The following is a 26263-nucleotide window of genomic DNA, read 5'->3' on the forward strand; positions in this document are numbered from 1 at the left end:
GGATGCTGGTTAAATTAGAGCAAGCTCCTGGGGCTCCTGGGTGGCTCAGTCTTGGTTAAGCATCTGCCTTCAGCTCAGGTCATGATCCTGGGGTCCTGTGATTGATCCCTGAGTCAGGCTCCCTGCTTGACAGGGAGTCTGCTTCTCCTTCTCCTCCCAGCTTGTGCCCTCTCTCGTTATCTCTGTCTCTCTCTCTCTCTCAAATAAATAAAATCTTTAACAAGAAAATAAGATGTAAGAAAAAATTGCAGCAGGCTTCTTGTAATAGGCTGAAAAACAGCCTCTGATGATTCTGATTATGAACCTGTAAATCTTAACTTACAAGGAAAAGAGCTCTTTGCAGATGTGATTAAGTAAGGATCTTGAGGTGAGGGGATTATCCTTGATCATTTGGGTGGATCCTACATTCAGCCCAGCGTTCCCCTAAGACAGAGGCAGAGGGGATGTGATACACACAACGGAGAAGGCGGCAATGTGACCAAAGAGACACAGAGTCCAGAGAGCGATGTGGCCACAGGAGAAGAAATGCCAGCAGCCACTGGAATTGGGGAGAGGCGCAAAGTGGATTCTCCCCTAGAGCCTCTGGGGGGAGCACAGCCCTGCCAGCACCTTGATTTCTGCCCAGTGAAACTGATGTCAAACTTCTGGCTGCGAGAGAATACATTTCTGTGGTTTTACGTAACCAAGTTTAGGGTGATTTGTTACAACAGACAAGGGAAACTTCTCTCCCCTGAAATCATACCATCAAATAACTGTGTGCCTGTTTCAGTTCGTTTATCGTGGTGGGGCATTCTCAAGTGGGTTTCCGGACGTCCGTAGTTTTTTTTTTAATTAGCTGAGGTTACTGTTCCCACCAAGTTCTGCTTTGCTGGCATTACTCTTTTTACCTGTTTGGCTGAACAGAGTTTCCAGGATAGGAGACGCTATGATGAACTATCAGCATGGCAACAAAATAAACTCCAAAGGTCTGCTTTTGGCTTTTTCACTCACTTCACCTCCAAATTCAGTCTCACTTTTAGTTCTGTCACGTGCCTTAACTCTCAGCCTCACTCTCACACTGAAATCCTTCTGATATTACTTATGTGTAGAAAGAGGAAAATGACCGTCATTTACTGGATATGTGCTTTGGGGTTCAAGGGGTCAAGCTGGGAGTGTGGCATGCCACATGGAGACTGAGCTTACATGGCCAGTAAGTGGAAGAGCAGGGGTTCAAAGCCAGGTCTGCCTACTACAAATGCTCCTATTCCTTCCGCTGCCTTTCAAGTTTGGGATTTTGGATTGCTTAAGAGCCTTCAAAAGCAGTAATCTACTAAACATCCCCTTTCTTTCTTCCCAGTGAACAGGAAGAACATTATTTGGGCAGGAAAACTAGGAACTGGATTGTCTCCTCCTCTCCCCCACCCCTTCCTTCTCCACCTCCTCTTCCTCCTCCTTCTTTTTCAGTGCACTTTGCAGAACCAAACTGGGAGGAGGGATAATATGAATGATGAGCAGAGGGAGTTTCTCTTCCTTCTTCGAATTTCCTTAGTTAAGCCTCCTGGATATGAATGGTTAGGTTATCAGGCCAGAGAGGATCTCACATCCTGATTCTCATAACCTCAATGCAAATGTCCATGATACAAAACAACTTGAAATCAGTAGCTTGGACAGTGCTTCTGCTTAGTTCTTGGGAAAGCAATCCGGCCATGCTGTTGCCAATTGGCTAAACACTAGAGTCTCCAATTTATTTAAGATGTGTGTATTCACTAAGCACTTCAGTTTATCAACAGTGGTAGTTAGGGCACGGCCCTTGCGCAGAGTAGACACGAATTGCCAAATACCAGCCTCCATCTACTCTCAGTTCATTCATAGAGATGGTTCCAAGACTACAGAGAGCACATTGACCGAGAGCAATGGTGCTGGCTCTCCCTCACCACTAACTGACTCTGAGTAAGGCTCTCAACTTTCATTCTCTCATTCAATCAGCTATTTTTTTTTTCTTTTTTTGAGGACCAAAGATATTGAAATCCTTGCTCTGGCACTTACTAGCTTTGAGATCTTGGTTATGCAAATCCAGGTCTCAGATGCCTTCTGTGTAAATTGGAGATAATAGTGCCTTCTCTGTACAATTCTTGTGAGAATGAAATGAGATGATGTACATAAAAAGCTTAGCATGGCGCCTGGCATATAATGTCAATTTTTCATTTGATAAGCAATTATGAAACACTTACTGTGTTCTGTACATGGCGCTATGCTCTGGGGCTACATATCACAATAAAAACTGCCATTTAGTGACTGCCTTCTTTGGGCCAGATATGCAACTTTGATTGTCTCAAATTGTCCTCATAACTTGTAAGACATCCATTATTTTCACTATCTTATAAATGAAGAAACTGAATTCAGGGAAGTAAAGCTCAAGGCTACACACCTAATAAATAACAGAGCTGGGATTTGAACCCCTGTCAATCTAATTCCAAATCTCATTTACCATCACTCGGCCATGCAGCCTTACTGTTAGCCAAAATGAGACACATGTCCTGCTTACAATCTGGAGGGAAAATATGTATCAACTCATTTCAATAGGACATATAGAATAACATCAGGTGAGCACTCTGTGTGCTACGCATCCTCTGTGTGCTCATTCAACTCTTAGAACGGCTTGCAAATGTGGTCCACATGCACGGCCACTATACCTAGTGCCGCTCTGGAGAGCTAACAATGGATGAACAGTGTGCTCCGGGTACTCTGACGAGTGACAATAACTATGCTTGTGAGAATAAGATTTCATAAATGAGATGGTTATGTGGGCTGGAACCTGCAAGTAAGAATGTACCAGGTTGAGAGGGAGAGATGGGGAAGGAAGCAAAAACCAGGGAGAAAAAACAGCACATGCAAAGACCCATTATCTTCACTGTCTAACCTCCCGTGTCCCTAAAGTACAATGGAAATCCTTAATAGGTCTGGTACAGAAGACACTCCATTTTTCTCCATTCTTCCTTTTTATTTCTTCATGTCCTTTGTGAAAGAATTGCAATCTAAAATGGAACCGGAGGATATAAAATGAATCTCACACACGTGCCTGCAGGATAATAAAACTTAAGGACTGAGACTCATTTCCCATAGATGCGTGGGTTACAGAAAACTGATATTGGAATTTTCCTCGATGATAGGGAGTTGCCTCATATCAACCTTAGGAAGTTTTGCTTGTGGTTTCCAGAGGTATGAACAAGAAATGACCCAGGTAGGGTCGGTCTTGCAAAATAAACTGTATTGAGTTTTGTTTGTATGACTGGACTGGTTTTGTCTGCTTGGTGAATTTTCAAAGCTGGTCTCCCTTTGTTTTTTAAGTCTCTAACTGAGCTCTCTCCTCCTTGCATTCCCTGCCCATAAATACAATCTACCCCAAACCCTCAAGGCACTCACTGTAGTTAGCTAGTTTGCATGTCTTGAACTGCAACTCCTCTGCTATTCCTGAATAAACTCATCTTTTTGACAATTTGAGCTTGCCTCAGTTTTCCTCTTTATTTAGGTTGACACCTTCTATCCTTCCCTATCTGACATCACATTACTCACCTGCCTTTCATAGGCCACCTCTCCATTTCTACTGCCACAGTCCTAATTTAGGCTCTTGTTAGCTCTCACGTATACCATTATAATCACTTGCAATAGCTCCTCTTCTTTTACTTTGCCTTCCTTTGATCTATTTAAAAACACAATTGCATATAGTTTTCTAAAGTACAGCTCTGATCACCGATCTCCTCTGACTGAAATCTTCAAATCTCCTACTTCCTTCAGAGTAGTGTAATCTACACAGCCAGCAAGCCACCGTCCTTGACAAAGTCTTGATCTGTCTTTCAAATCTCCCACCACCCCTTCTTTAACACTAATAGTGGTCCTCAAACTTCGGTGTGCATCAGAATCATCCCTGGGGCACCTCTTAAAAATACATCTGCCTGGGCTCCAATCCCAGAATACCTGATTCAGTATGTCTGGGTTGTGCCCCAGGCATTTTTGGGTTTTTGTTGTCTTTGATGCTAGAGGACATATATATTAAGTTTTCTCCTGGGGTTTCTAACTCACCGAATTTTGAAACACACTTTTTCGACTTTCCCTAAATTTGTAAGTTCCCCCACGCTTTCTCATCTAATTCGGGTATTAAAATATTCCTTCTCCCAGAATCTCCTAATTTTTAAAACCTATCCCTCTTTCAAGATTCAGATCAAACGCCACCTCTCCCAGGAAGTCTTTCCTGCGCGTTTCTTTGATATTTAGCTGCACTTTTCTTGCGGCACCTCCTGCTTATTTAGGAAGCGTCCAAGCGCCCTGCCAGGCAGAGTTCCCTGGACCGAGAGGGACATATACCTTCACCATCCACCCTAACCCCTAGCCCTCCCGCGGGAATCGGACATGCGCAATAAATCCTGTTGGATCGCTATCCGAATCGATAATTCCTCCCGGAAAGCCAAGGCACAACTCTCTCAGACGCCCTTTGCAGTTGTGAAGCAAGGCACCGGCAACGGGCAACAGACGTCCCAAAGTCCAAACGAGGGAGCTGGGAGGAAAGCAGGAACCGCTCAGAACCTGGAAACGCACTAGCCCCTGGACGAAAAACCCACGCGAAGAAGCAACGCAAAAGGCGCTTACGCTTTCCGGCCTGTTCCACCCCCTGACGCTCCCTCGCCCTCCGATTGGCTGCTCCTCTAACCCACGCAGACAGAGACTGTCGCCCACGTGATGCGCTGGCGGCCGTAGGACTGGTTGCACCGTGAGGGTTTCCTGGGCTGGGGGCGCCGGCGGGGCAGCGAGGTTGAGGCTCGCGAGAAGCGGGAAGCGGAAAGCAGGACCGGGTCCGGTTGTAGACAGGGACCAAAAGGCCGAGGGTCGGCTGCCATTAGTCTCTGCAGGCCTCCCGAGATAGGGCGTAGGAGCTTGAGGAGTTCAGAAAGCGGGCTGCGGACTCCTGTCTCGGTCTTTGGTTTGAGCCCTGGCTTCGGCCTTACTCGTATTTCCCAGCAAGGACGGCTCCTCTCAGTCTTTGCTGAAGTTCGGGGTTGGACTTTATTATTATTCATTTATTATTATTAATTATTATTATTATTTTTTTTCCCACTGTATGTATTATTTTATTATTATTATTTCCCCCCCCTGTATGTAAGCACTGGCTGTCCTGCGCGGAGCGCCGTGCAGCAGCCATGAGGTAAAAGCTTGGGTGGGGGCTGGGACTTAGAGATGCTTGAGGTATGTTCTTTACCCACCTGCAATGTTGGAGGTAAGTTGGCTTTGTTTTTGTGCTGATGGTTTTATAATCGAGGAGCTTAAGGGAGGGTCGCCCACTGACTGAATTAAACGTTCATTTATTGACCCTCGTCCCATGTACCAGGCACCGTTCTGAGTGTAATGGATGCAAAGGCCAGTAAGACACTGCCCTGGTTCTTTAGGAACTCAGTGTCGTGGCGCTGGTGGGGTAGACGGGATGTGGGGGATGTGCATGGGTGAATAAGTGACGTGCGATGCGTGCTGTGGTGGGGAGAAGTGCTGTGGGAGTCAGAAGAGAGGATGACTGAGGGTTAGAGACCACTTTACTGAGGTGACTTTTGAGTAAGGTTTTCAAACTATAATTAGGCGTTCTCCAGATTGCAAGGGTTGGGGGAGGCACTCCGGATGGAGCAAAGTGTACTGAGGAAGAGAACTAGGGATGTGTGCCTGCTGTGTATGGTGAGAGCACATTTGGAGCTCTGCTCCCAAGTTTCATGCTTTTAGACAAAGTTCTCTCAGCCTGTTTTCCTAATTTTTAACATGTACTTCACCTGCAGAGGATGTTGAGCTAAAGGCTCAAGCATAACTCCTGTAAAACAGGCACTTTGTTAGTTTCTTTTTATGGAGTTTAGTTTCAGCCGGCTTCCGGTTTTTAACTAAGGAGTATCGATCTATTAACATTTATGGATGGCTGAAGGAAGCATGTACAGTCTCCAGAATGGTTACTTAGATACTGACAATACCATGCTGATAGGCTGGGGAGGGTGACATTGTGATCCAAGTACTTTTCCATGTCAGTGATAGCATACCACCAGAAGGTGTCATTTAGAATAAATTAAATGCAGTCAGCTTTCTTATTCAGAAGTTGATTATCCAGGGGCGCCTGGGTGGCACAGCGGTTGGGCGTCTGCCTTCGGCTCAGGGCGTGGTCCCGGCGTTATGGGATCCGAGCCCCACATCAGGCTCCTCCGCTATGAGCCTACTTCGTCCTCTCCCACTCCCCCTGCTTGTGTTCCGTCTCTCGCTGGCTGTCTCTATCTCTGTCAAATAAATAAATAAAATCTTGAAAAAAAAAAAGTTGATTATCCAGGTTGTGAATTACCTAGACTTTTCATTGCCTTTTTTTTTTTTTAATATTATGTAATCTCCATACCCAATAGGGAGCNCTGCTTCTTCCTCTCCCACTCCCCCTGCTTGTGTTCCCTCTCTCGCTGGCTGTCTCTATCTCTGTCAAATAAATAAATAAAATCTTGAAAAAAAAAGTTGATTATCCAGGTTGTGAATTACCTAGACTTTTCATTGCCTTTTTTTTTTTTTAATATTATGTAATCTCCATACCCAATAGGGAGCTCCAGCTCACAGCCCTAAGATCAGGAGTCCCATGCTCCACTGACTCAGCCGCCCAGGCGCACCTGCATTGCTTCTTTTATCTTGCCCATGGCCTGGAGAAAAATGAAATTAAACCTCATATTTATTTATTTTTAAAATATTTTTTTATTTATTTATGTGACAGAGAGACAGCCAGCGAGAGAGGGAACACAGCAGGGGAGTGGGAGAGGAAGAAGCAGGCTCCCAGCGGAGGAGCCTGATGTGGGACTCGATCCCAGAACACCGGGATCACGCCCTGAGCCGAAGGCAGACGCTTAACGACTGCGCTACCCAGGCGCCCCTAAACCTCATATTTAGCTGGTAGTGGAAACATGTAAATCTGGTAATCAGACCTTTGTTCTCTTTCCAGCTCTACTGTTAGTTAATTTGCTGTGGACCTTTCCAATAATACATAGCCTCTCTGGGTCTAGGACTCTTAAGATAGAAGATTCCAGTATAAAAACTTTATGACTATGCTTTTTATCTTGGTTGGCAGAATTGTAAATCAAACTGTATATTAAATGAAAAGTTTATAATGGAATTTAGTAGAAAATCTTTTCTAAAGCTTTTGCTTTAGAATTAGACTGTAATTCACAGACATCCTGGAATTTTATCATGCATGGTGTTTAGGCTCATTAAAAAAAGAAGTTTTTGAACCGTAAATGCTTCTCCACTCCTATATTTCAAAAACAAAAAAGCTCTTCCAAACCAAAACCTGTTCAAGTTTGCATTTTTGTACAGCAGAGTCTTTAAAGCAAGCACAGTGGAAAATATTTATTGAAAGTCCATGGTCAAAACTTATCTATGTAGAAGCCTTTATTTTTTTCATAGGTTAACCTAAGTCTTCTTGGATGTGAAAATAACGTTAGGCTGCTCTTAGGTATATAAGGATGTGAAACGCAATGATGCGATGATGAGTGAAGTATAGTCTGACCTGGTATTGCCATTGATTCAGTGTTGGCTTTGACCAGGGTATGATTCCCTAATCTTCTCTCTGAGCTGATTGTGGTTGTGGTTTTTCCGCATTGGAATGTTCTTATGTATTTGGGTACTGATTTTATTATGTATGAGTGTTTCTTTGATACTCTTTTGAATTGCTGATACTTTCATGTTTTCCTTCTTAGGTTAAGGTGAAAAATCTGGCTTTGATATCTTCGTGGAGGACTACATTATTTCCATCCTGAATCTGGTTCAGTTTTCTTATGGACTGATTACTGTATTAAAAATGTTTAATTAACTATGGTGTTTGTTTTGATAAAACCTTGCAACTTAACGAGAACTTTAACAAATATTATTTCTTCTTATGGTACAGAAAAATGTTAATATTTTCAAATCCGTAGGTTATTCCATTTCAAAATTTAATTTTATCAACTTTGCACTATCAGAGAATGTGCTTTTTGAATTGCTAAATGAGTTAAAATATTAGAAAACACCTATCTCAGCAGAGGCCCTTAAATTATTTTCATCCTTCCACTATCCATATATTTTCACCAACCTGACAATCCCAGGGCATGAATTTTACTGCATAAGCAATCTAAGTGTTTCTGTAGTATTTCTAATACAGGATCTTTCACACAAGCTGAATTCTTGCTGTTGGAGTAGAGGTTTTTTTCCTACAAGTATTGGATTAGCAAAAAACCCCCCAAAATGTCGATNGCAAAAACCCCCCCAAAATGTTGATACAAAAATACTTCAAAGTCAGAGGCGGTCTGGAATGAAAATGTACTTTAAACACTTCAAGTAATTTTTTTTTGAAGATTTATTTATTTATTTGAGAGGGAGAGAGCAAGCAGGGGGTGGGGCAGAGGGAAAGAATCCCAAGCAGACTCCACGCTGAGTGGCAGAGCCCACCAAGGGCTTGATCTCATGACCCTGAGATCATGACCTGAGCCAAAACCAAGAGTTGGAGGCGGATTAAGCAATTGAGCCACCCAGGCGTCCCCACCTCAAGTAATCTTTAAGTTTCCATATAATCATGACAACTTGGAATAATTCTTTGCCAAAAACATTTATTCTTAAAATTTACTTAAGCGTTTCACAGAAACTTAGTAATAGCCAGAATAATTCGTGCCTGTTTAGCAAACTCTTAACAGCAAGAAGAGCTTATTAGAAGATTCTTTTGCACATAGTTAAATCAGTATTTTATGTCATCTCTTGATTGCTTATTAGTTTTGCTTTCACACTGAAATCTTCAGACTGCTCTGTATATACCCTCAACCCCTATTTTTCTTTAACCAGTTTCCCAAGAAAAGATACGTATGGCTCATAAAGGAATCTTACTTAAAAGTTGATACACTATAGCAGATGCTACTTAACAAGTGGCTCACAGTATATGGAAGGTGCTTTGTTTTTGTTTTTTTTTTTTAAAGATCTTATTATTTATTCGACAGAGATAGAGACAGCCAGCGAGAGAGGGAACACAAGCAGGGGGAGTGGGAGAGGAAGAAGCAGGCTCATAGAGGAAGAGCCTGGTGGGGCTCGATCCCATAACGCCGGGATCACGCCCTGAGCCGAAGGCAGACGCTTAACCGCTGTGCCACCCAGGAGTCCTGGTGCTTTGTTTTTCTAAACCCTTTCTAAGTATTTCTGTAAAGAGCAGATCCACATTTCACATTGTTTGCAAACTGATAAAATCTCTTCCTCATAGGCAGATAAATGCTTTCTTTTCTCAAGAAAAGGCCTGCTTCCCCATCACCCACTTTATGAGGTCTAACTTGGTTTTTTCCTGAGAGCTTCTATACAGCTTGTTCTTCAAGGAAAAGCTGCGTCTACTATCCTCTTTCATCTACTTCCTCTACAGTGACCTCCATGTCCCCTGTCAATCCTGATTCTCTTATTCTAACCAGCTTGCTAAACTCTAAGTAGGAGTCTAGAGAGCTGGTTAAAAGGTTTAAATCAATGGATATATCCTTTTAAAGAATCCATATACAGTTGACCCTTGAACACAGATTTGAATTGTTTGGGCCCACTTACATGGGGATTTTTTACAGTACAGTACTATAAATGTATTTTCTGTTACTGAGTTTCTTAATACTTTCTTTAGCTTACATTACTGCAAGAATACAGTATATAATAGTTTTAACATACAGAATATGTGTTAATTGTTTATATTAGCGGTAAGGCTTCCGGTCAATAGTAGGCTATTAGTAGTTAAGTTTTGGGGGAGTCAAAAGTTACATGTGAATTTTCTACTGGGGGGGGTGGTGTTGGCACCGTTAACACACATGTCATTCAGAAGTCAACTCTAGTGGTGTAAAGTTCATGTATATGAACTGAGGATGAGGATGCTAGGTACTGTGCTGAAAATCAGTTTCTCAGCCTTATAGTGCAATAATTTTGTTGTGAGATAAAATGCTAATCCCTTTCAGTTCTCAGGGGAGTACAGTTTAATTAGATGTTGTACTTCTGTTGGATAACCTGTTATGGGACAAGCTTGGTGACTCCTTACATAATTAAATACACAGCGATAACAAAACACATAGCCAGAGGTGGCAAGAACAGTATCATTCACCCGCGTTTTGCGACACAGTGGGCACACAGTCTTCATTTTGGGTAACAGAGGAGAATCGGGATTATAGTCTAGGTGTACAGGTGGTGGTGGAGTAGGCAGGGCAGTCAGTGATTTGATGGTTTCTTGATTTTCAGATGAGTACCACCACTCAAGGAACTGCAGAAAGAATACTCCCACAGAAAGGCCAGTAGAGAGGGATAAGGCAGCACCTCCCAAAGCTTTCTTCAGAACTGACTTTATCTTCTCACCAACACTGGCGGGAGAATAGAACAAGGAAGCAAAAGGAGAAACTTTATTTAGGTATGATCGCAGAATGACTAATATAAATGTACCACTTACACTTTTCATCAGAATCACTGATTCAGTTTGGAGATTAAGTAGTTGCTAGATTGGCACTGTCTCCTTTAGTATCTATTTGAAATGATTTCCCTTTTCTGACTTACAGTATTTTGGAAGTATAGGAGCTAAACTTTGTATTTAATGACTAGGGGTTTTGTTTTGTTTTGAGAAAGAAATTAGTGAGACATTCATTATATAGATCTGTGTGTGTGTGTAAGATAGTATATCAAGAAAAAACTCACTTGGGGCGCCTGGGTGGCACAGTGGTTGGGCATCTGCCTTCGGCTCAGGGTGTGATCCCAGCGTTATGGGATTGAGCCCCACATCGGGCTCCTTTGCTGTGAGCCTGCTTCTTCCTCTCCCACTCCCCCTGCTTGTGTTCCCTCTCTCACTGGCTGTCTCTATCTCTGTCGAATAAATAAATAAAATCTTTAAAAAAAAAAAAAAAAGAAAAAACTCACTTAACAAAAATGACTTAGCAATATCGAGGAATATAGATTTGAATTTGTAGGAGAATACAAACACGAACTAGAAACAGTGGCATTGTGGTTAAGAGCACAGTTTTGAGAACTGTTGAATCTCAGTTCTGCCACCTAGCTATGTGGCCTTGGCAAGGTACTTAGCTATTAGGTCTTAGTTTCCTCAGGTGTTAAACAAGGTAATGAATTTATTTCATTACGTTGTCAGGAGGATTGACATAACGAATGTAAAGCGAACAGCACAGGGCCTGGCACACAGCAAGCATGCATAAAAATGTAGCTAGTATGATGAGGTTACCGGGATGGCAACTCTTGTTTTATGCACACAAGAATTTTTCTGTGATTTATGAAATACCTCAAAGTGGACTGAGGAAGGTAAGTTTCATAAAATTAGGTTAAGATCTTAGAATTCCTTAGTGAGAGATGTTGGGAAATGTGAAACACTTACCTCCTGGCTGGTTGCTGCATCATGCTGGCTTCATGTGCTTTGTGCTCCAGAGCTTGTATATCCTGAACTGTAAGTCGACCTAGCCGAACTCCCGCCAGCCTCAGCAATGGTGAGTGATGCTGAGCCTTTCCTAGGATGTAGCGAAGTTGTTGTACAAAAAACCAGCCTTCCCACGCCATGTTAACAAATGGGTAGGCTGCCAGGAAGGCTCTATAAAACTGTTTCCAGCGGGAAGAAGGGGGGTGGATAGAATATTCATCCTCTTCTCTCAGGCTAGAAACCAGCTTCTCCAGCTTCACTTTCAGGTAGGGAAGAAGAACCAGGAACATAATTGACTTCCAAAGCTGCTTCTTTGGGAGGCCAGCACTGGCCAATCTCTCAGGCTTGTGTGTGTCCCCCATTACAATGCGCTTTAAGCCGTAAAAATTTTCAGAAAATGAGGCACTGGTTTTAGACAGATAATGCTGCTGGAGCAGGAGATCTAGCAGGGCGAAGATTTCATCAAACCACCTCCAAAAGAAGCCATAATAGGCAGGATTTGATTCCGCAAGAACCTGAAACAAAGTAAATTAATAAAAGAATTTAATTCCATTTCACAATTACTATACGTTGTATTCACATTTCCTTTTTCTCCTCTGAATTCTGACACTTCGGGCTTAAACAAGTCGCTTCCTGAAGTGCTGGGTATTCAGTACAGGGCTCTACACATACCAGGGACTCAATAACCCTTAAATCATAGGATGTGAATTATGCACTAACTGGCAATTTCAAAACCTAGGCAACCAAATAAACCCAAATTATTGGTTTGGTTTATACCCAGTTGTCTCTAAAACCTTTCAGAGAATTCATACCTTACCTTAACCACGTGCTGAAGAGCAGGTCTCACTGCTGTCATTAAACTGTCCTGTGCTACCACCTCAAAGATGGACGGCTGGTCATCCACCACAGAAGCAGTTGTGATGTGAGCCCCGTGCTCGGCCATAGTTTCCTATGTGCACTGCGTTTCGCTTTGCCCACAAACTCTTTAGTAAGCATGAACTTGTTTTACTTATCAAACAGATGTTCAGTCTTAAAGGTAATCTTTCTGCAAGGGCCCAAAACTCCTCTTTTACAGAACTGGGGGGAAAAAAAGACCTCTTCTGGAAGGAGGGGGAGGGGTCTCAAATTACGGAGGTTAAGAACGAAATTAAGGCAGACGTGGCAGAAATTAAGGTGGAAGTGGTAACGTGGGGTATGGATGACTTGTCAAATGCTGCACCTCACAGGGCAGAGCATGCCTATGGGGCACAGGTATGGGCGAAGGAGTGCTCTCTTCTGGAGCTGTAGTCCTGGAGACTGCGAATCAGGGACTCAATCGTGAGGGCTTAAAAGTCGGCCAACTCTGTGGGGTCAGAGGTGCCAGTGCGGTCCCGGTACGCGAGGACTGGCTCCAGCCGTTGGCTGCGAAGTGCCCGCGCCTATCCTCGCGCGCAGACCCCCGGCGAGGCGCGAAGAACCCACGACGCCACGTTTGAAGAGAGGTGCCTCGGCTTTAGGATAGAAGCCGCACCCGGAAATCGAAGCAACGGGGGATTCGGACGGCCGACGGAGGGGAGGCGCTCTAGCTGCGAACGTGGCCCGAGAACCGGAACTAGCCAACTCTATGACCCCACCGGGACTTCCGTTTCCGCTCCCGCCGAAATTAAAGAAGTCCATGGGGCCTGAGTTGGAGTGTAATTTTGTGCTCGTTTGTTTTACTTTTCTTAACTGGTTTTGCTTCGCATCCTCGGGGGGAAGCCACAGCTCTGAATCTCCATCTGCAGAGCTCTTTTTGGCAAGGTGTTTGGGGGCGCCGCACCGACGTCTGGCACCCGGAGGCAAGAACTGGGCCTGCTGCTGAGACCTTTGTTCCCTTGGGCGATTTAGTTAGGGGTGGGGGGACAAAAGGGAATATGGATGTGCGGAAGTTCTCTCAGCGTGCGGCGGCGTGGTGGTTAATTTATAGTATGCCGCCTTCCGGGAAGGATTTGGAACGACGGAGCTAGGGATAGAAGCCTTTAGCTTTGTTGCCAATTATTATATTAAAAAATAGTGGGAATGAGAAGGGTTCCAGCAGTTCGTTAGAACTGGGAACGATTAACTTTCCATTCTGGCTGGTACATTAACTGTCTCCTAGGCGTAGTTATGTTCAAGCATAACTAGGCACTTGCCACACTTGATGCAAATAGTTCCTGCTCTCGTACACGTTTGGATGTATCACAGCGATGTGAATACAGTGCTAAGGGATTCTGATGATTTCTAACTAGAATGAACTGGGGACGCTTGGGAGATGGTACTTTTCACTGTTTGTATTGCAGAATTAACGTAATTTACCTTACGGTTTGCAAAGTGCTTTTACATCGTGTGCAACTTTGCCTCGTTCGAGTTGCTTATACAGGTTTATTGAATTTCGATTAAAGTTCAACCATTCCTTTATCTCCAACCCCTCCCCACTTCTGTGCTAAATGGATAGGAATAGAAGGTATTATTCACTGCCTTATAGGATCTTATGGTATAAAGACCGTTGGTTTTTGCATAATGAGAACCCTCAAAAACAAGGTTTGGGTTTAATTGTTTCAATAAAATCTTGCAAGTTAATCTTACAGTTCTAAACATGTTTTTTACTCTACCAAATAACCTGCCAGCGAAAATCACGTTGATAGAAGACTTCTACCTTACAGAATTTCAAGGACTAGAGATAATGTGTTTATATAAAGCACCTGACAAGTATTAGGTGCTCTAATAATGATAGCTATTGTATGCAGGCTTTTCTTAATTGAACTACAGAAGGACGAAGTTGAGACTTAGCATCAACTACAAGTGGGAAGTTAAACGTTTGTATCAATTAGGGTTCTTTGTTTACAAGCAAAAGAAGCTAATATTTAAACTAAAATTTTTTTGGAAATATATGGAGTAGGTAACAAAACGAGGAAAGCCATCTCTAAAAAGGACAGGAACTACAGTTGTGTTGGCTATCTCCAGCAAGAATTAGTAGTTTCATCCAGGCAGTGTTGTTGCATGAATGAGCTTCAACAAATTTCTGTCACTGTACTTATTCAAATCCCTATTGCCCTACCTTGGTTCAGATTTCCTCTCCACTCTCACTCTTAGAAGAGGGCAAGACTGGGGTTCCTGCTGGCCCAGTTAGGTGTCCAACTCTGTTTTTTCAGCTCAGGTCATGATCTCAGGGTTATGAGATCCGCCGTGTCTAGCTCTGTGCTCATCTCAGAGTCTGCTTGGAATTGTTTTTCTTCCTCCCCCTCTGCCTTCCCCTTCTCCCCCCTGCACTTGCTTACTCTCTCTCTCTAAACAAATCTTAGGGGAAAAAAAAGAGGGCAAGACACCTTGATCAATACCCCAAGAGTAAATTGAAATTGCAAGAGAAAAAGGAAAGGCAGTAAAAAATAACTGTCAATTATTATTTTTTAAATGGTTTTATTTATTTATTTATTTGACAGAGACAGCCAGCGAGAGAGGGAACACAAGCAGGGGGAGTGGGAGAGGAAGAAGCAGGGCCCTAGCAGAGAATCCTGATATGGGACTTGATCCCAGAACGCTGGGTTCACGCCCTGAGGGGAAGGCAGACGCTTAACGACTGCGCCACCCAGGCGCCCCTGTCAATTATTTTTTTTTTAAGATTTTATTTATTTTAGAGAGCATGTGAGCTGTAGGAGAGGGAGAGGGAAAGAGAGAATCTCAAGCAGAGTCCTCCCTGAATGCAGAGCCCCCTCCAGGGCTCCACCTCACCACCCCGATCGTGACCTGAGCAGAAATTAAGAGTCGAATGCTTAACTGACAGCCACCCAGGTGCCCCCAATTAATGCCACTGATTACAGCCAACAAATAATAACCACCTCATCATAAATCCCGCTCTCAGGTTTATATTGTAATAGATCAGACACATAAAAAGTGTACTTATGTGAAGAGGTATTCAGAGCCATCAGGTTAGTATGATGTGAGTTTAGAGGAAGAGATAACTATTAGCTGGGAGAAATAAGGACTATAAACCAGCTTAAATAGAAGGCCTATATTGGCCTACATAACCAAATCGAAAAACGTTTCTATTCTCATATTTTATCTCAGCTTCTCTTTGTCAGTTGCTTTCTGATATAGTGATGTAACCTGGTACCTTCTGTACCTTATACCATAACATATCTACTGAGAAAGTTTTGTGAATTAGGTGGATCTCAAAAGAGGAGTACATTTGGGGCAAGTCATTGTAGTGGTAGAGCTTTCTAGGCTAAGGGAGCAGCATGGAGTGTATGTGGAGCAAATTGTTTAGTTTATTTTTTTTTTATTTTTATTTTTTGACCATTAATATCATTCTTTATTTTATTTATTTTTTTTAATTTTATTTTATTATATTGTGTTAATCACCATACAGTACATCCCCAGATTCCGATGTAAAGTTTTGATGCTTCATTAGTTGCGTATAACACCCAGTGCACCATGCAATACGTGCCCTCCNGTTTACTTTAACTGGAGCTGCAGAAAGGAGTAGTAGAGAGTATGTTGAAATAGATCTAGGTGGATTATGGAAGGTCTTAAATGCTACTTTTAGTATTTTGCCTGTGGACATTCATTTAATAAATATTGAGTAACTTTATGTGTCAGGCATTATGCTGGGTGCTGAGTATGAAGTAGTAAAAACAGACATGGGATTTATAGTCTAGTTGGGGAGGGAGATAATAAGTAAATAAACATACATAATTTACAAATGGAATAAGGGCTGGGATGGCGTGGCAGTGTGGGCTAGGAGGGCAGAACATTTTAGATTGGGCAAACAGTGTCTTTTTGAGAAGATTACAGTTAAACTGAGACCAAATTATGAGCCAGCCATGTGAGCATTTGGAGGATGGCGGAGGTGATTATTAGTCAGGAAGAGCAGTATTTGTGAAGGCCCTAGGATGGGAAAGAGTGTGGCATATATGAGGGCTGCAATAGCAAAAGAGGACATGTAGAGTAACTGAAAGGCATAAAATGGTGTTAGAGAGGTAGGGGTCAAATCTTGCAAGGACTCTGGCCATGGGAAGGAGACTGGATTTTAGTTCAAGTGCAATGGGAATTCCTTGAAGGATTTATACACCAGAGTCATGATGAGGTTGGTATTTTTAAGGTGACCCTGTAGTGTTTGTGGTTATGTTTACTTTGTGAAAAATCATCCAAAGTTTACATTTATGATGTGTGCACTTTTAAAAAATGTTTGTTATACTTCAGAATAAGCTAAATAACCTGGCTGCTGTATGGATAATGGTTGGGAGGAAAGTTGAGGTTTCTGGTAGCCCAGGCAATAGGTGGTGGTGGCTTAGATTAATGAGGTGGGATAGAGCGGATTGGATGAATTAAAGATTTATTTTGAAGGTAGATTGACAACTTGGAGATGGTTTGGTTGTGACCATTAAGGGAGAGAGAAATTAAGAATGACTCTCCAGGTTTCTGGCTTGAACAATTCAGTGTAATTTACTGAGATAATTACACTTGTAGCAAATGCTACATAGTCATACTATGTGCAGTCGTAGATCCAAGTGCTTTACATAGATTAATTCCTTTTATAAAAAAACAGTTTTATGATTGGATATTACTATTTCCCCATTTTACAGATGAGAAAACTAAAGAGCATAGAGATGGGGGAAACTGAGGGAAGGATAGGTTTGGACTTACTAGGCATTGAGGAGCTGTTAAAAGGTTTTGAAGATATGAATCAAAGTCCTTTGATAAAGATTTTTCTGGTGGCATTTTTTGTTTTTATACAAAATCCATCTCTGATTTCTGGGAGTTGTAACTGGAACCAGGTTTTTCAACACCCCTTCCTCATCTCTTGATTTGTTTGACTTGGGTGGGCCATAAATCTAGAACTTCCCATTGTGTGGTTAGCAGTTTGGTAGAGAAATGGGGAATAGGTTAAGGCTAGAGATAAAGATTTAGGAGTCCTATGGGTAGGAACAATCATTGAATTCATGGTATTGCTAAAGAGATAGTGTAAAGAAAATGTATGATTATAGAACTTAAAAACAATCCTATTTTCTCTCTCAAATATCCTATATACTCTTTTCAGCCATATTTTCTTATGGCGTTATTCAAAACTCCTGCTTTCATTTCCTCACCTCCCATTCATCCTCAAACTTCTGCAGCATGGCTTTTGCCTTCATATCTCTACTGATGGTCCCAGCAATGACATCAAAGACTATTTATTTACTTATTTATTCAGGGGGAGGAGGAGTGAGAATCTTAAGCAGGCTCCATGCCCCATGCAGAGCATGCAGGGCTTGATCTCAACAACCCTCATACATTTAATCATTCAACAAATTTTGGGGAGGGGAACTAGGTCTCTGAGGAGTGAACAGATTGGTACAGTTAGTACTTTCATAGAACTCTAAAAATGTGCTAAAACATTATAACCACCTGCTTTTCCTTCTCGCTTTCTACTTTGCAGTCCCCTTTGCATTTTGGTTTCCTCAACTTCTGCCCCAGACTCTCTCACTCTTCACGTTTTTGTTTGTTTGTTTTTAAATTAAAGACAGTATTTTCAGAGCAGTTTTAGGTTCACAGCAAAATTGAGGGAGAGGTACAGAGATTTCTAGGTCTTGGTTTCCAAAAATAACTTACTTTTGTGTAAGCCAGGTGCTTTATCTACATTATCCCATTTAAAATTCAGGAGCCAGGGAAAGTTAGATCATTGGCTTCATTTCACAGATAAAGGTTCAGGAGATGTTAAGTGATGTCCCAGTCATATTCAAGGCAGGGATTTGGACTCAGATCTGATGCCATCTCACCCTGTTTTCCTTGCACCACTTTCTTCTGGTCCCACTGCTCATGGATAGTCCTGGGCTGGATCACCATTGTCCACAGTCCTGAACTGGCCTGCAAAATTAGCTGAGCTTTTAAATTTTTTTAAATAAAAGGAACAGGATATTTCATCCTCTCTATGTGAGAGTTTTGGAGAACTCCTATGCGAGGAAACAAATCCAGAGAACATCAGTTTGTTTAATATATCCCTCTGCATAGCCACTGAACCTCCTCTCAGGTCCAGTCTCCAGTTTCCCAGCAAAAACCTGTCCGTCTCCAAAGCGACAGAGCTCGCCGCCTTTCTCGTTCTCCCGCGCGCGGGGATGACTGTACGCGGCGAGGTTCTCTGACGTCAGAGTTTCCTGTCCACCATCTTTGTCCCTGGCAAAGTGGGTTTTGCGCAGTGGCTTAGACCTGGAGAAGGAGTCGTGACGTGCAGGAAACCATTACAACACCCCTCGGGCCGTGCTCTCTGGCTGCCGCCGCCACCCCCGCCCTTGCCTCCGGTGAGTTCAAGGCGGCTGACTTCGGGGTGTGTCCCTCATTGATGGGTTGGGGGACCCCAGGTTGAGTCGGAGAATGGTGGAGGGGAAGAAGAAATCCTCGGAGCGTGACCGTTGAGGGTGAAGCGAGCCGTCGGGTGTGACCGTTGTGAGGAAGAGGGTTGGAGAAAGGGAGTCCACCGCTCGGGTGTGGCAGCTGGGAATTGGGGGAAGGGGGGCTCCGGAGGGAAGATATGTTCGAGGTCGGGGGCTGGGGCCAGGGGTGTGGCCAGTAGAGGCTGGAGGCCGAACGGGAGAACCTTCCTTCTTCCCCGCTTGGCGTCGTTCACTCAGAGGCTGGGACGTGGTCAAAGCAGAAGGGGAAAGGGATTCCCTCTCAGGTTTGTCCATTGATGGACAAAACTCGCCCATCNTTTTAGTATTTTGCCTGTGGACATTCATTTAATAAATATTGAGTAACTTTATGTGTCAGGCATTATGCTGGGTGCTGAGTATGAAGTAGTAAAAACAGACATGGGATTTATAGTCTAGTTGGGGAGGGAGATAATAAGTAAATAAACATACATAATTTACAAATGGAATAAGGGCTGGGATGGCGTGGCAGTGTGGGCTAGGAGGGCAGAACATTTTAGATTGGGCAAACAGTGTCTTTTTGAGAAGATTACAGTTAAACTGAGACCAAATTATGAGCCAGCCATGTGAGCATTTGGAGGATGGCGGAGGTGATTATTAGTCAGGAAGAGCAGTATTTGTGAAGGCCCTAGGATGGGAAAGAGTGTGGCATATATGAGGGCTGCAATAGCAAAAGAGGACATGTAGAGTAACTGAAAGGCATAAAATGGTGTTAGAGAGGTAGGGGTCAAATCTTGCAAGGACTCTGGCCATGGGAAGGAGACTGGATTTTAGTTCAAGTGCAATGGGAATTCCTTGAAGGATTTATACACCAGAGTCATGATGAGGTTGGTATTTTTAAGGTGACCCTGTAGTGTTTGTGGTTATGTTTACTTTGTGAAAAATCATCCAAAGTTTACATTTATGATGTGTGCACTTTTAAAAAATGTTTGTTATACTTCAGAATAAGCTAAATAACCTGGCTGCTGTATGGATAATGGTTGGGAGGAAAGTTGAGGTTTCTGGTAGCCCAGGCAATAGGTGGTGGTGGCTTAGATTAATGAGGTGGGATAGAGCGGATTGGATGAATTAAAGATATATTTTGAAGGTAGATTGACAACTTGGAGATGGTTTGGTTGTGACCATTAAGGGAGAGAGAAATTAAGAATGACTCTCCAGGTTTCTGGCTTGAACAATTCAGTGTAATTTACTGAGATAATTACACTTGTAGCAAATGCTACATAGTCATACTATGTGCAGTCGTAGATCCAAGTGCTTTACATAGATTAATTCCTTTTATAAAAAAACAGTTTTATGATTGGATATTACTATTTCCCCATTTTACAGATGAGAAAACTAAAGAGCATAGAGATGGGGGAAACTGAGGGAAGGATAGGTTTGGACTTACTAGGCATTGAGGAGCTGTTAAAAGGTTTTGAAGATATGAATCAAAGTCCTTTGATAAAGATTTTTCTGGTGGCATTTTTTGTTTTTATACAAAATCCATCTCTGATTTCTGGGAGTTGTAACTGGAACCAGGTTTTTCAACACCCCTTCCTCATCTCTTGATTTGTTTGACTTGGGTGGGCCATAAATCTAGAACTTCCCATTGTGTGGTTAGCAGTTTGGTAGAGAAATGGGGAATAGGTTAAGGCTAGAGATAAAGATTTAGGAGTCCTATGGGTAGGAACAATCATTGAATTCATGGTATTGCTAAAGAGATAGTGTAAAGAAAATGTATGATTATAGAACTTAAAAACAATCCTATTTTCTCTCTCAAATATCCTATATACTCTTTTCAGCCATATTTTCTTATGGCGTTATTCAAAACTCCTGCTTTCATTTCCTCACCTCCCATTCATCCTCAAACTTCTGCAGCATGGCTTTTGCCTTCATATCTCTACTGATGGTCCCAGCAATGACATCAAAGACTATTTATTTACTTATTTATTCAGGGGGAGGAGGAGTGAGAATCTTAAGCAGGCTCCATGCCCCATGCAGAGCATGCAGGGCTTGATCTCAACAACCCTCATACATTTAATCATTCAACAAATTTTGGGGAGGGGAACTAGGTCTCTGAGGAGTGAACAGATTGGTACAGTTAGTACTTTCATAGAACTCTAAAAATGTGCTAAAACATTATAACCACCTGCTTTTCCTTCTCGCTTTCTACTTTGCAGTCCCCTTTGCATTTTGGTTTCCTCAACTTCTGCCCCAGACTCTCTCACTCTTCACGTTTTTGTTTGTTTGTTTTTAAATTAAAGACAGTATTTTCAGAGCAGTTTTAGGTTCACAGCAAAATTGAGGGAGAGGTACAGAGATTTCTAGGTCTTGGTTTCCAAAAATAACTTACTTTTGTGTAAGCCAGGTGCTTTATCTACATTATCCCATTTAAAATTCAGGAGCCAGGGAAAGTTAGATCATTGGCTTCATTTCACAGATAAAGGTTCAGGAGATGTTAAGTGATTTCCCAGTCATATTCAAGGCAGGGATTTGGACTCAGATCTGATGCCATCTCACCCTGTTTTCCTTGCACCACTTTCTTCTGGTCCCACTGCTCATGGATAGTCCTGGGCTGGATCACCATTGTCCACAGTCCTGAACTGGCCTGCAAAATTAGCTGAGCTTTTAAATTTTTTTAAATAAAAGGAACAGGATATTTCATCCTCTCTATGTGAGAGTTTTGGAGAACTCCTATGCGAGGAAACAAATCCAGAGAACATCAGTTTGTTTAATATATCCCTCTGCATAGCCACTGAACCTCCTCTCAGGTCCAGTCTCCAGTTTCCCAGCAAAAACCTGTCCGTCTCCAAAGCGACAGAGCTCGCCGCCTTTCTCGTTCTCCCGCGCGCGGGGATGACTGTACGCGGCGAGGTTCTCTGACGTCAGAGTTTCCTGTCCACCATCTTTGTCCCTGGCAAAGTGGGTTTTGCGCAGTGGCTTAGACCTGGAGAAGGAGTCGTGACGTGCAGGAAACCATTACAACACCCCTCGGGCCGTGCTCTCTGGCTGCCGCCGCCACCCCCGCCCTTGCCTCCGGTGAGTTCAAGGCGGCTGACTTCGGGGTGTGTCCCTCATTGATGGGTTGGGGGACCCCAGGTTGAGTCGGAGAATGGTGGAGGGGAAGAAGAAATCCTCGGAGCGTGACCGTTGAGGGTGAAGCGAGCCGTCGGGTGTGACCGTTGTGAGGAAGAGGGTTGGAGAAAGGGAGTCCACCGCTCGGGTGTGGCAGCTGGGAATTGGGGGAAGGGGGGCTCCGGAGGGAAGATATGTTCGAGGTCGGGGGCTGGGGCCAGGGGTGTGGCCAGTAGAGGCTGGAGGCCGAACGGGAGAACCTTCCTTCTTCCCCGCTTGGCGTCGTTCACTCAGAGGCTGGGACGTGGTCAAAGCAGAAGGGGAAAGGGATTCCCTCTCAGGTTTGTCCATTGATGGACAAAACTCGCCCATCTCCCGTAATTCGAGGTTAAGCGACACCTCTCTCCCACCTCGTAATGGAGGAATATATCCCTAGAATCTTGACCACCTGGGGCAGAGGCGAAATTCCTGACACTTGGGGGAAGGGAAGAGAAACCTTCAGACCCGAAGTGAGAGAGGGGGAAGCACGTAGGGGTAAATCTTGGCACCGAATTTTTTCTTTCTGGGCATAGCAGGAATGATCTGGTTTGAGAACGGCTGTAGACTAAGCCAGAGGTAAAGAAACTGGAATGTCCTGTTATTTCCATATTCTTTGAATCCAAAGAATTAATTCATGCTCTTTGTTTTCAGAGCAGTCTTCTACCTGGGGGGAGGCTTTCATTGAATTCACCTGGCTGTTTCATTATGAAGCAGTGTGCATAAAGTGTTGAGGCTTCATTAAACTTTGATTTTTTTAAGATTTTATTTATTTATCTGACAGCCAGCGAGAGAGGGAACACAAGCAGGGGGAGTGGGAGAGGAAGAAGCAGGCTCCTAGTGGAGGAGCCTGATGTGGGGCTCGATCCCAGAGCACCAGGATCATGCCCTGAGTGGAAGGCAGACGCTTAACGACTGTGCCACCCGGGCGCCCCTAAACTTTGGTTTTTAAAAGTGTGCTTTAAATGCAAGATACTGTTATGATAATCATTCTGGTTAAAAAGAAAAAGTAAAGAAAACGCTGCAGTAAGTNTCGAAGGCAGACGCTTAACGACTGTGCCACCCGGGCGCCCCTAAACTTTGATTTTTAAAAGTGTGTTTTAAATGCAAGATACTGTTATGATAATCATTCTGGTTAAAAAGAAAAAGTAAAGAAAACGCTGCAGTAAGTTTAGAAAAGGTGGAATGACCAAGAAAGTGGTCTGAATGAGGAACAATTTAAATGATTAATTACCTTTCTGGTATGCCTGTATTGCTTAGCCTCAGGGTACACTTACAAAGTAATAATAGAAAGCAGCAGATGAAGGAGTTGCAGCTGTACAAGAAAACGTGTAACACATTCCAGTGATGACTAAGCTTCGTGGTAAGGTGAGAACTGTTTGCAGGTACCTTAACAGTTTAAACTCCCAATGAAGCAGAAAGGATAGTGTGTTCTGCAAACAGCCTCAGTGAAAGTTGAGTGGTCAAATTAACACAAAGCTAACATTCTGTGAGTTAAGAGACTCCAGAAAGCCCAGTTCATCTTCTTTTCCCCCCTTAAACATCCATATTTTAAAATACTACATTTTATGTACAGGTTTGACCCAAGCCGAGCAAGCAGTGAATTAGATACGATACCATCTCCTTTCTTCCTTCTTTACTTCTAGGCTTAAGTTTTCCAGAGTTTTGCTATTTCAGTTAAGAATTGGATGTAAGGCGGGGCGCCTGGGTGGCACAGTCATTGAGCGTCTGCCTTCGGCTCAGGGCGTGATCCCGGCGTTGTGGGATCGAGCCCCACATCAGGCTCCTCCGCTATGAGCCTGCTTCTTCCTCTCCTACTCCCCCTGCTTGTGTTCCCTCTCTCGCTGGCTGTCTCTATCTCTGTCAAATAAATAAAAATAAAATCNTGCTATTTCAGTTAAGAATTGGATGTAAGGGGTGCCTGGGTGGCTCAGTTGATTAAGCGTCTGCCTTTGGCTCTGGTCATGATCCCAGGGTCCTGGGATGGAGCCTTGCATTGGGTTCCCTGTGCAGAGGGGAGTTTGTCTCTCCCTCTCCCTCTGCCTCTCCCCCTGCTTGTGCCCTGTCTTTCAAATGAATAAATAAAACTTAAAAAAAAAATTGGGTGTAAAACTTGGGACACCTGGATGGTTCAGTGGGTTGGGTGTCTGACTTTGTCTCAGGTCATGGTCTCAGGGTCCTGGGATTAAGGCCCATGTCTGGCTCCGTGCTCAGTGGGGAGTTTGCTTGTTCCTCTACCCCTGCTCATTCTCTCTCTCTCTTTTAAATAAAATCTTTTTAAAAAATTGGATGTAAAACTTTTGAACTTCTTTCTTACTGTATAATATTAACAAATTTGTAATCTGACATAGTTAAATAGAAATCACAGGTGTGGGGTCGCCTGGGTGGCCCAGTCGTTTGAGCCTCCAACTCTTGATTTCTGCTCAGCTCATGATCTCAGGGTCATGGGACTGAGCCCCACGTCAGGCTCTGAGCTCAGCACAGTGTCTGCTTGTCTCTCCCCTCTGCTCCTCCCTGCCACACACACTCTCTAAAATAAATAAAATCTTAAAAAAAAAAATCATAGGTGTGTGTTGTAATTAGGTGTCTTGTGATTTCTTTTGAACTAAATGATAATGGAAGACACTATTATCTTTGCATTGAAATATCTAATTATTGAAATATTTGAGGGGCGCCTGGGTGGCTTGGTTAAGCGTCTGCTTTTGGCTCAGGTCATGATCTCAGGGTCCTGGGAGCGAGCCCCGTGTGGGGCTCCCTCCTCAGCAGGGAGCCTCCTTCTCCTTCTCCCCCTGCTTGTGCTTGTGCTCTCTGTCAAATAAATAAAATTTTAAGAATATTTGAAATCTCAACGCCTCTCACCCTTGTAATAAAAGATGTCTGAATGGCCCTTCTGCTCTGTAATTGGGTTAACTCCAGCCAGTTTTTTGCTACGGGCACCAAACTGTAAAGCCAACTTTGTGTGAAAAGAAGGGATTTAGTGGCCTCACCAAGTTTAATTTAGGTGCCATTTCCCAGAGAGCCATTTGAAATTGAGACCCTATCAATTTTTTTCTGGCCTTATTTTCTTTAGGGGCACTGTAAGGAGGGAGGAATAGAAGAGAAGGGTCTTTCACAACCTATATTTGGTAGAAACTAGGTTATGTTAAATCCAGATATATCATTCTGTGTAGGGAGGGAGGCTTTCCCTTAAAATGCAGTGACATCACACGCTGGGCTAGGACAAGTAAGAGTGAGTGTGTGCTTTCCCTGTGGCACCTTCGTCGTTTAGCAGTATTCCAAGGCCATACACAACAGTCAGTGACTTGTCTAGTTTGATCCGGTGGAAAGGTGGTGTGAGTTCAAACTCCATGATGGCTTTACATTTTCCTGGGGTTCGCCTGTAGGAGCAAAAAGAAAAATTTTTTCCAGGCGGACCTTGGTTTTTGAGGCTCTTCAGCGAATATTGACTTTTTATTTTTTTTCAGCTCTATCTTGGCTGCTTTTCCTTTGGCTTCTAATGCAGGCCACAGTTTTCACCATCCTGTGCTTTGGAGAATCTGGTTATGTTCATCTTAGGCATGTGATTATCTCATTAAAAAAATGCATATGTAATTTTTTTTTAAAGATTCATTTGAGAGAGAAAGAGAGTGAGTGAGCACGGAGAGGGAGAAACAGACTCCCCACTGAGCAGTGAGCCCGATGCAGGGCTCCATCCTAGGACCCTGGGATCATGACCTGAGCCAAAGGCAGACACTTAACGGACTGAGCCACCCAGGTGCCCCATATGTAATTTTTTGAAGTGTAATTCATATAACATAAAATTAACCATTTTAAAGTGAACAGTGACATTTAGTACATTCACAGTGTTGTACAGCTACCACGTCTTCCCACTTGTTTTTGTTTAGACTATTTTTATTTTTCTTGGAGTTTTCTTTTGGCTTAAGGCAGGAACTGACTTAATACAATGTTTCCCTGTCAGTATGGGTAAGGGATACTTCATTACTGTTGTTAACAACAGTGGAAGCTAAGAGTGATTGGTTTCTCCCTTTCTTTAAGAGCAGGGATTCTTATTTTAGGAGCTAAGATTACTTGTCTCTCTTCCCTGAAATTTTGTGGGTGGGTACATTATTCTTTAGTTAAGAACACAGTGCTCACAATGACTAGGACAGAAATATATTCCTTGACAATGAAATTTAAGGGAGGTAGTGAAATGTGTGGGTCACTAATAAAGGTAGAATTTAAGACTAGGTTAATTTTATGTTTAACAGACTGTGGTTAAGACTCCTGTTAAGAATTCTATATGTGTATGTGTGTATGAGATCTTTAGAAAACAACAGTTTTTGTGCCCTTTTTCAAAGAAACCGGGTGAAAACTT

The 26263-nt window shown here is 43.1% G+C and overlaps 2 protein-coding genes, 1 long non-coding RNA gene and 1 other non-coding gene across 7 annotated transcripts in view; 3 read left to right on the plus strand and 1 right to left on the minus strand.

The window, feature by feature from the left end:
* The first annotated feature begins 4704 nt into the window (after nucleotides 1-4704).
* Nucleotides 4705-8226, plus strand: LOC117795697. Its single transcript, XR_004619825.1, has 3 exons — nucleotides 4705-5248; nucleotides 6749-6946; nucleotides 7728-8226. It is a non-coding gene; the product is annotated as an uncharacterized LOC117795697 (long non-coding RNA).
* Nucleotides 7509-7605, plus strand: LOC117795830. The gene has a single exon (XR_004619984.1). It is a non-coding gene; the product is annotated as a Z30 small nucleolar RNA (small nucleolar RNA).
* A 380-nt stretch (nucleotides 8227-8606) lies between the features above and the next one.
* PEX12 (peroxisomal biogenesis factor 12) lies at nucleotides 8607-12978 on the minus strand. The gene is made up of 3 exons (XM_002923609.4): nucleotides 12237-12978; nucleotides 11381-11934; nucleotides 8607-10367 (listed from the first exon to the last, which is right to left on the minus strand). Exons 1-3 carry the CDS (start codon nucleotides 12360-12362, stop codon nucleotides 9968-9970), a joined length of 1080 nt encoding a protein of 359 aa, XP_002923655.1. The 5' UTR covers nucleotides 12363-12978; the 3' UTR covers nucleotides 8607-9967.
* Nucleotides 12979-13106: 128 nt separating this feature from the next.
* The window catches only part of AP2B1 (adaptor related protein complex 2 subunit beta 1), a 123314-nt gene continuing 110157 nt past the window's right edge, over nucleotides 13107-26263 (plus strand). For 2 of the 4 annotated variants that reach the window (XM_034641841.1, XM_034641844.1), the window contains exon 1: nucleotides 21685-21837. The gene's annotated coding sequence lies outside the window, so the exon portion shown is untranslated. Of the gene's footprint in view, nucleotides 13237-18577; nucleotides 18691-21684; nucleotides 21838-26263 lie in introns of those variants that run through there. The other 2 variants (XM_034641843.1, XM_034641842.1) reach the window with 2 other exon arrangements.

Source organism: Ailuropoda melanoleuca, chromosome 13 (assembly GCF_002007445.2).
Source record: "Ailuropoda melanoleuca isolate Jingjing chromosome 13, ASM200744v2, whole genome shotgun sequence".
Lineage (NCBI taxonomy): Eukaryota > Metazoa > Chordata > Mammalia > Carnivora > Ursidae > Ailuropoda > Ailuropoda melanoleuca.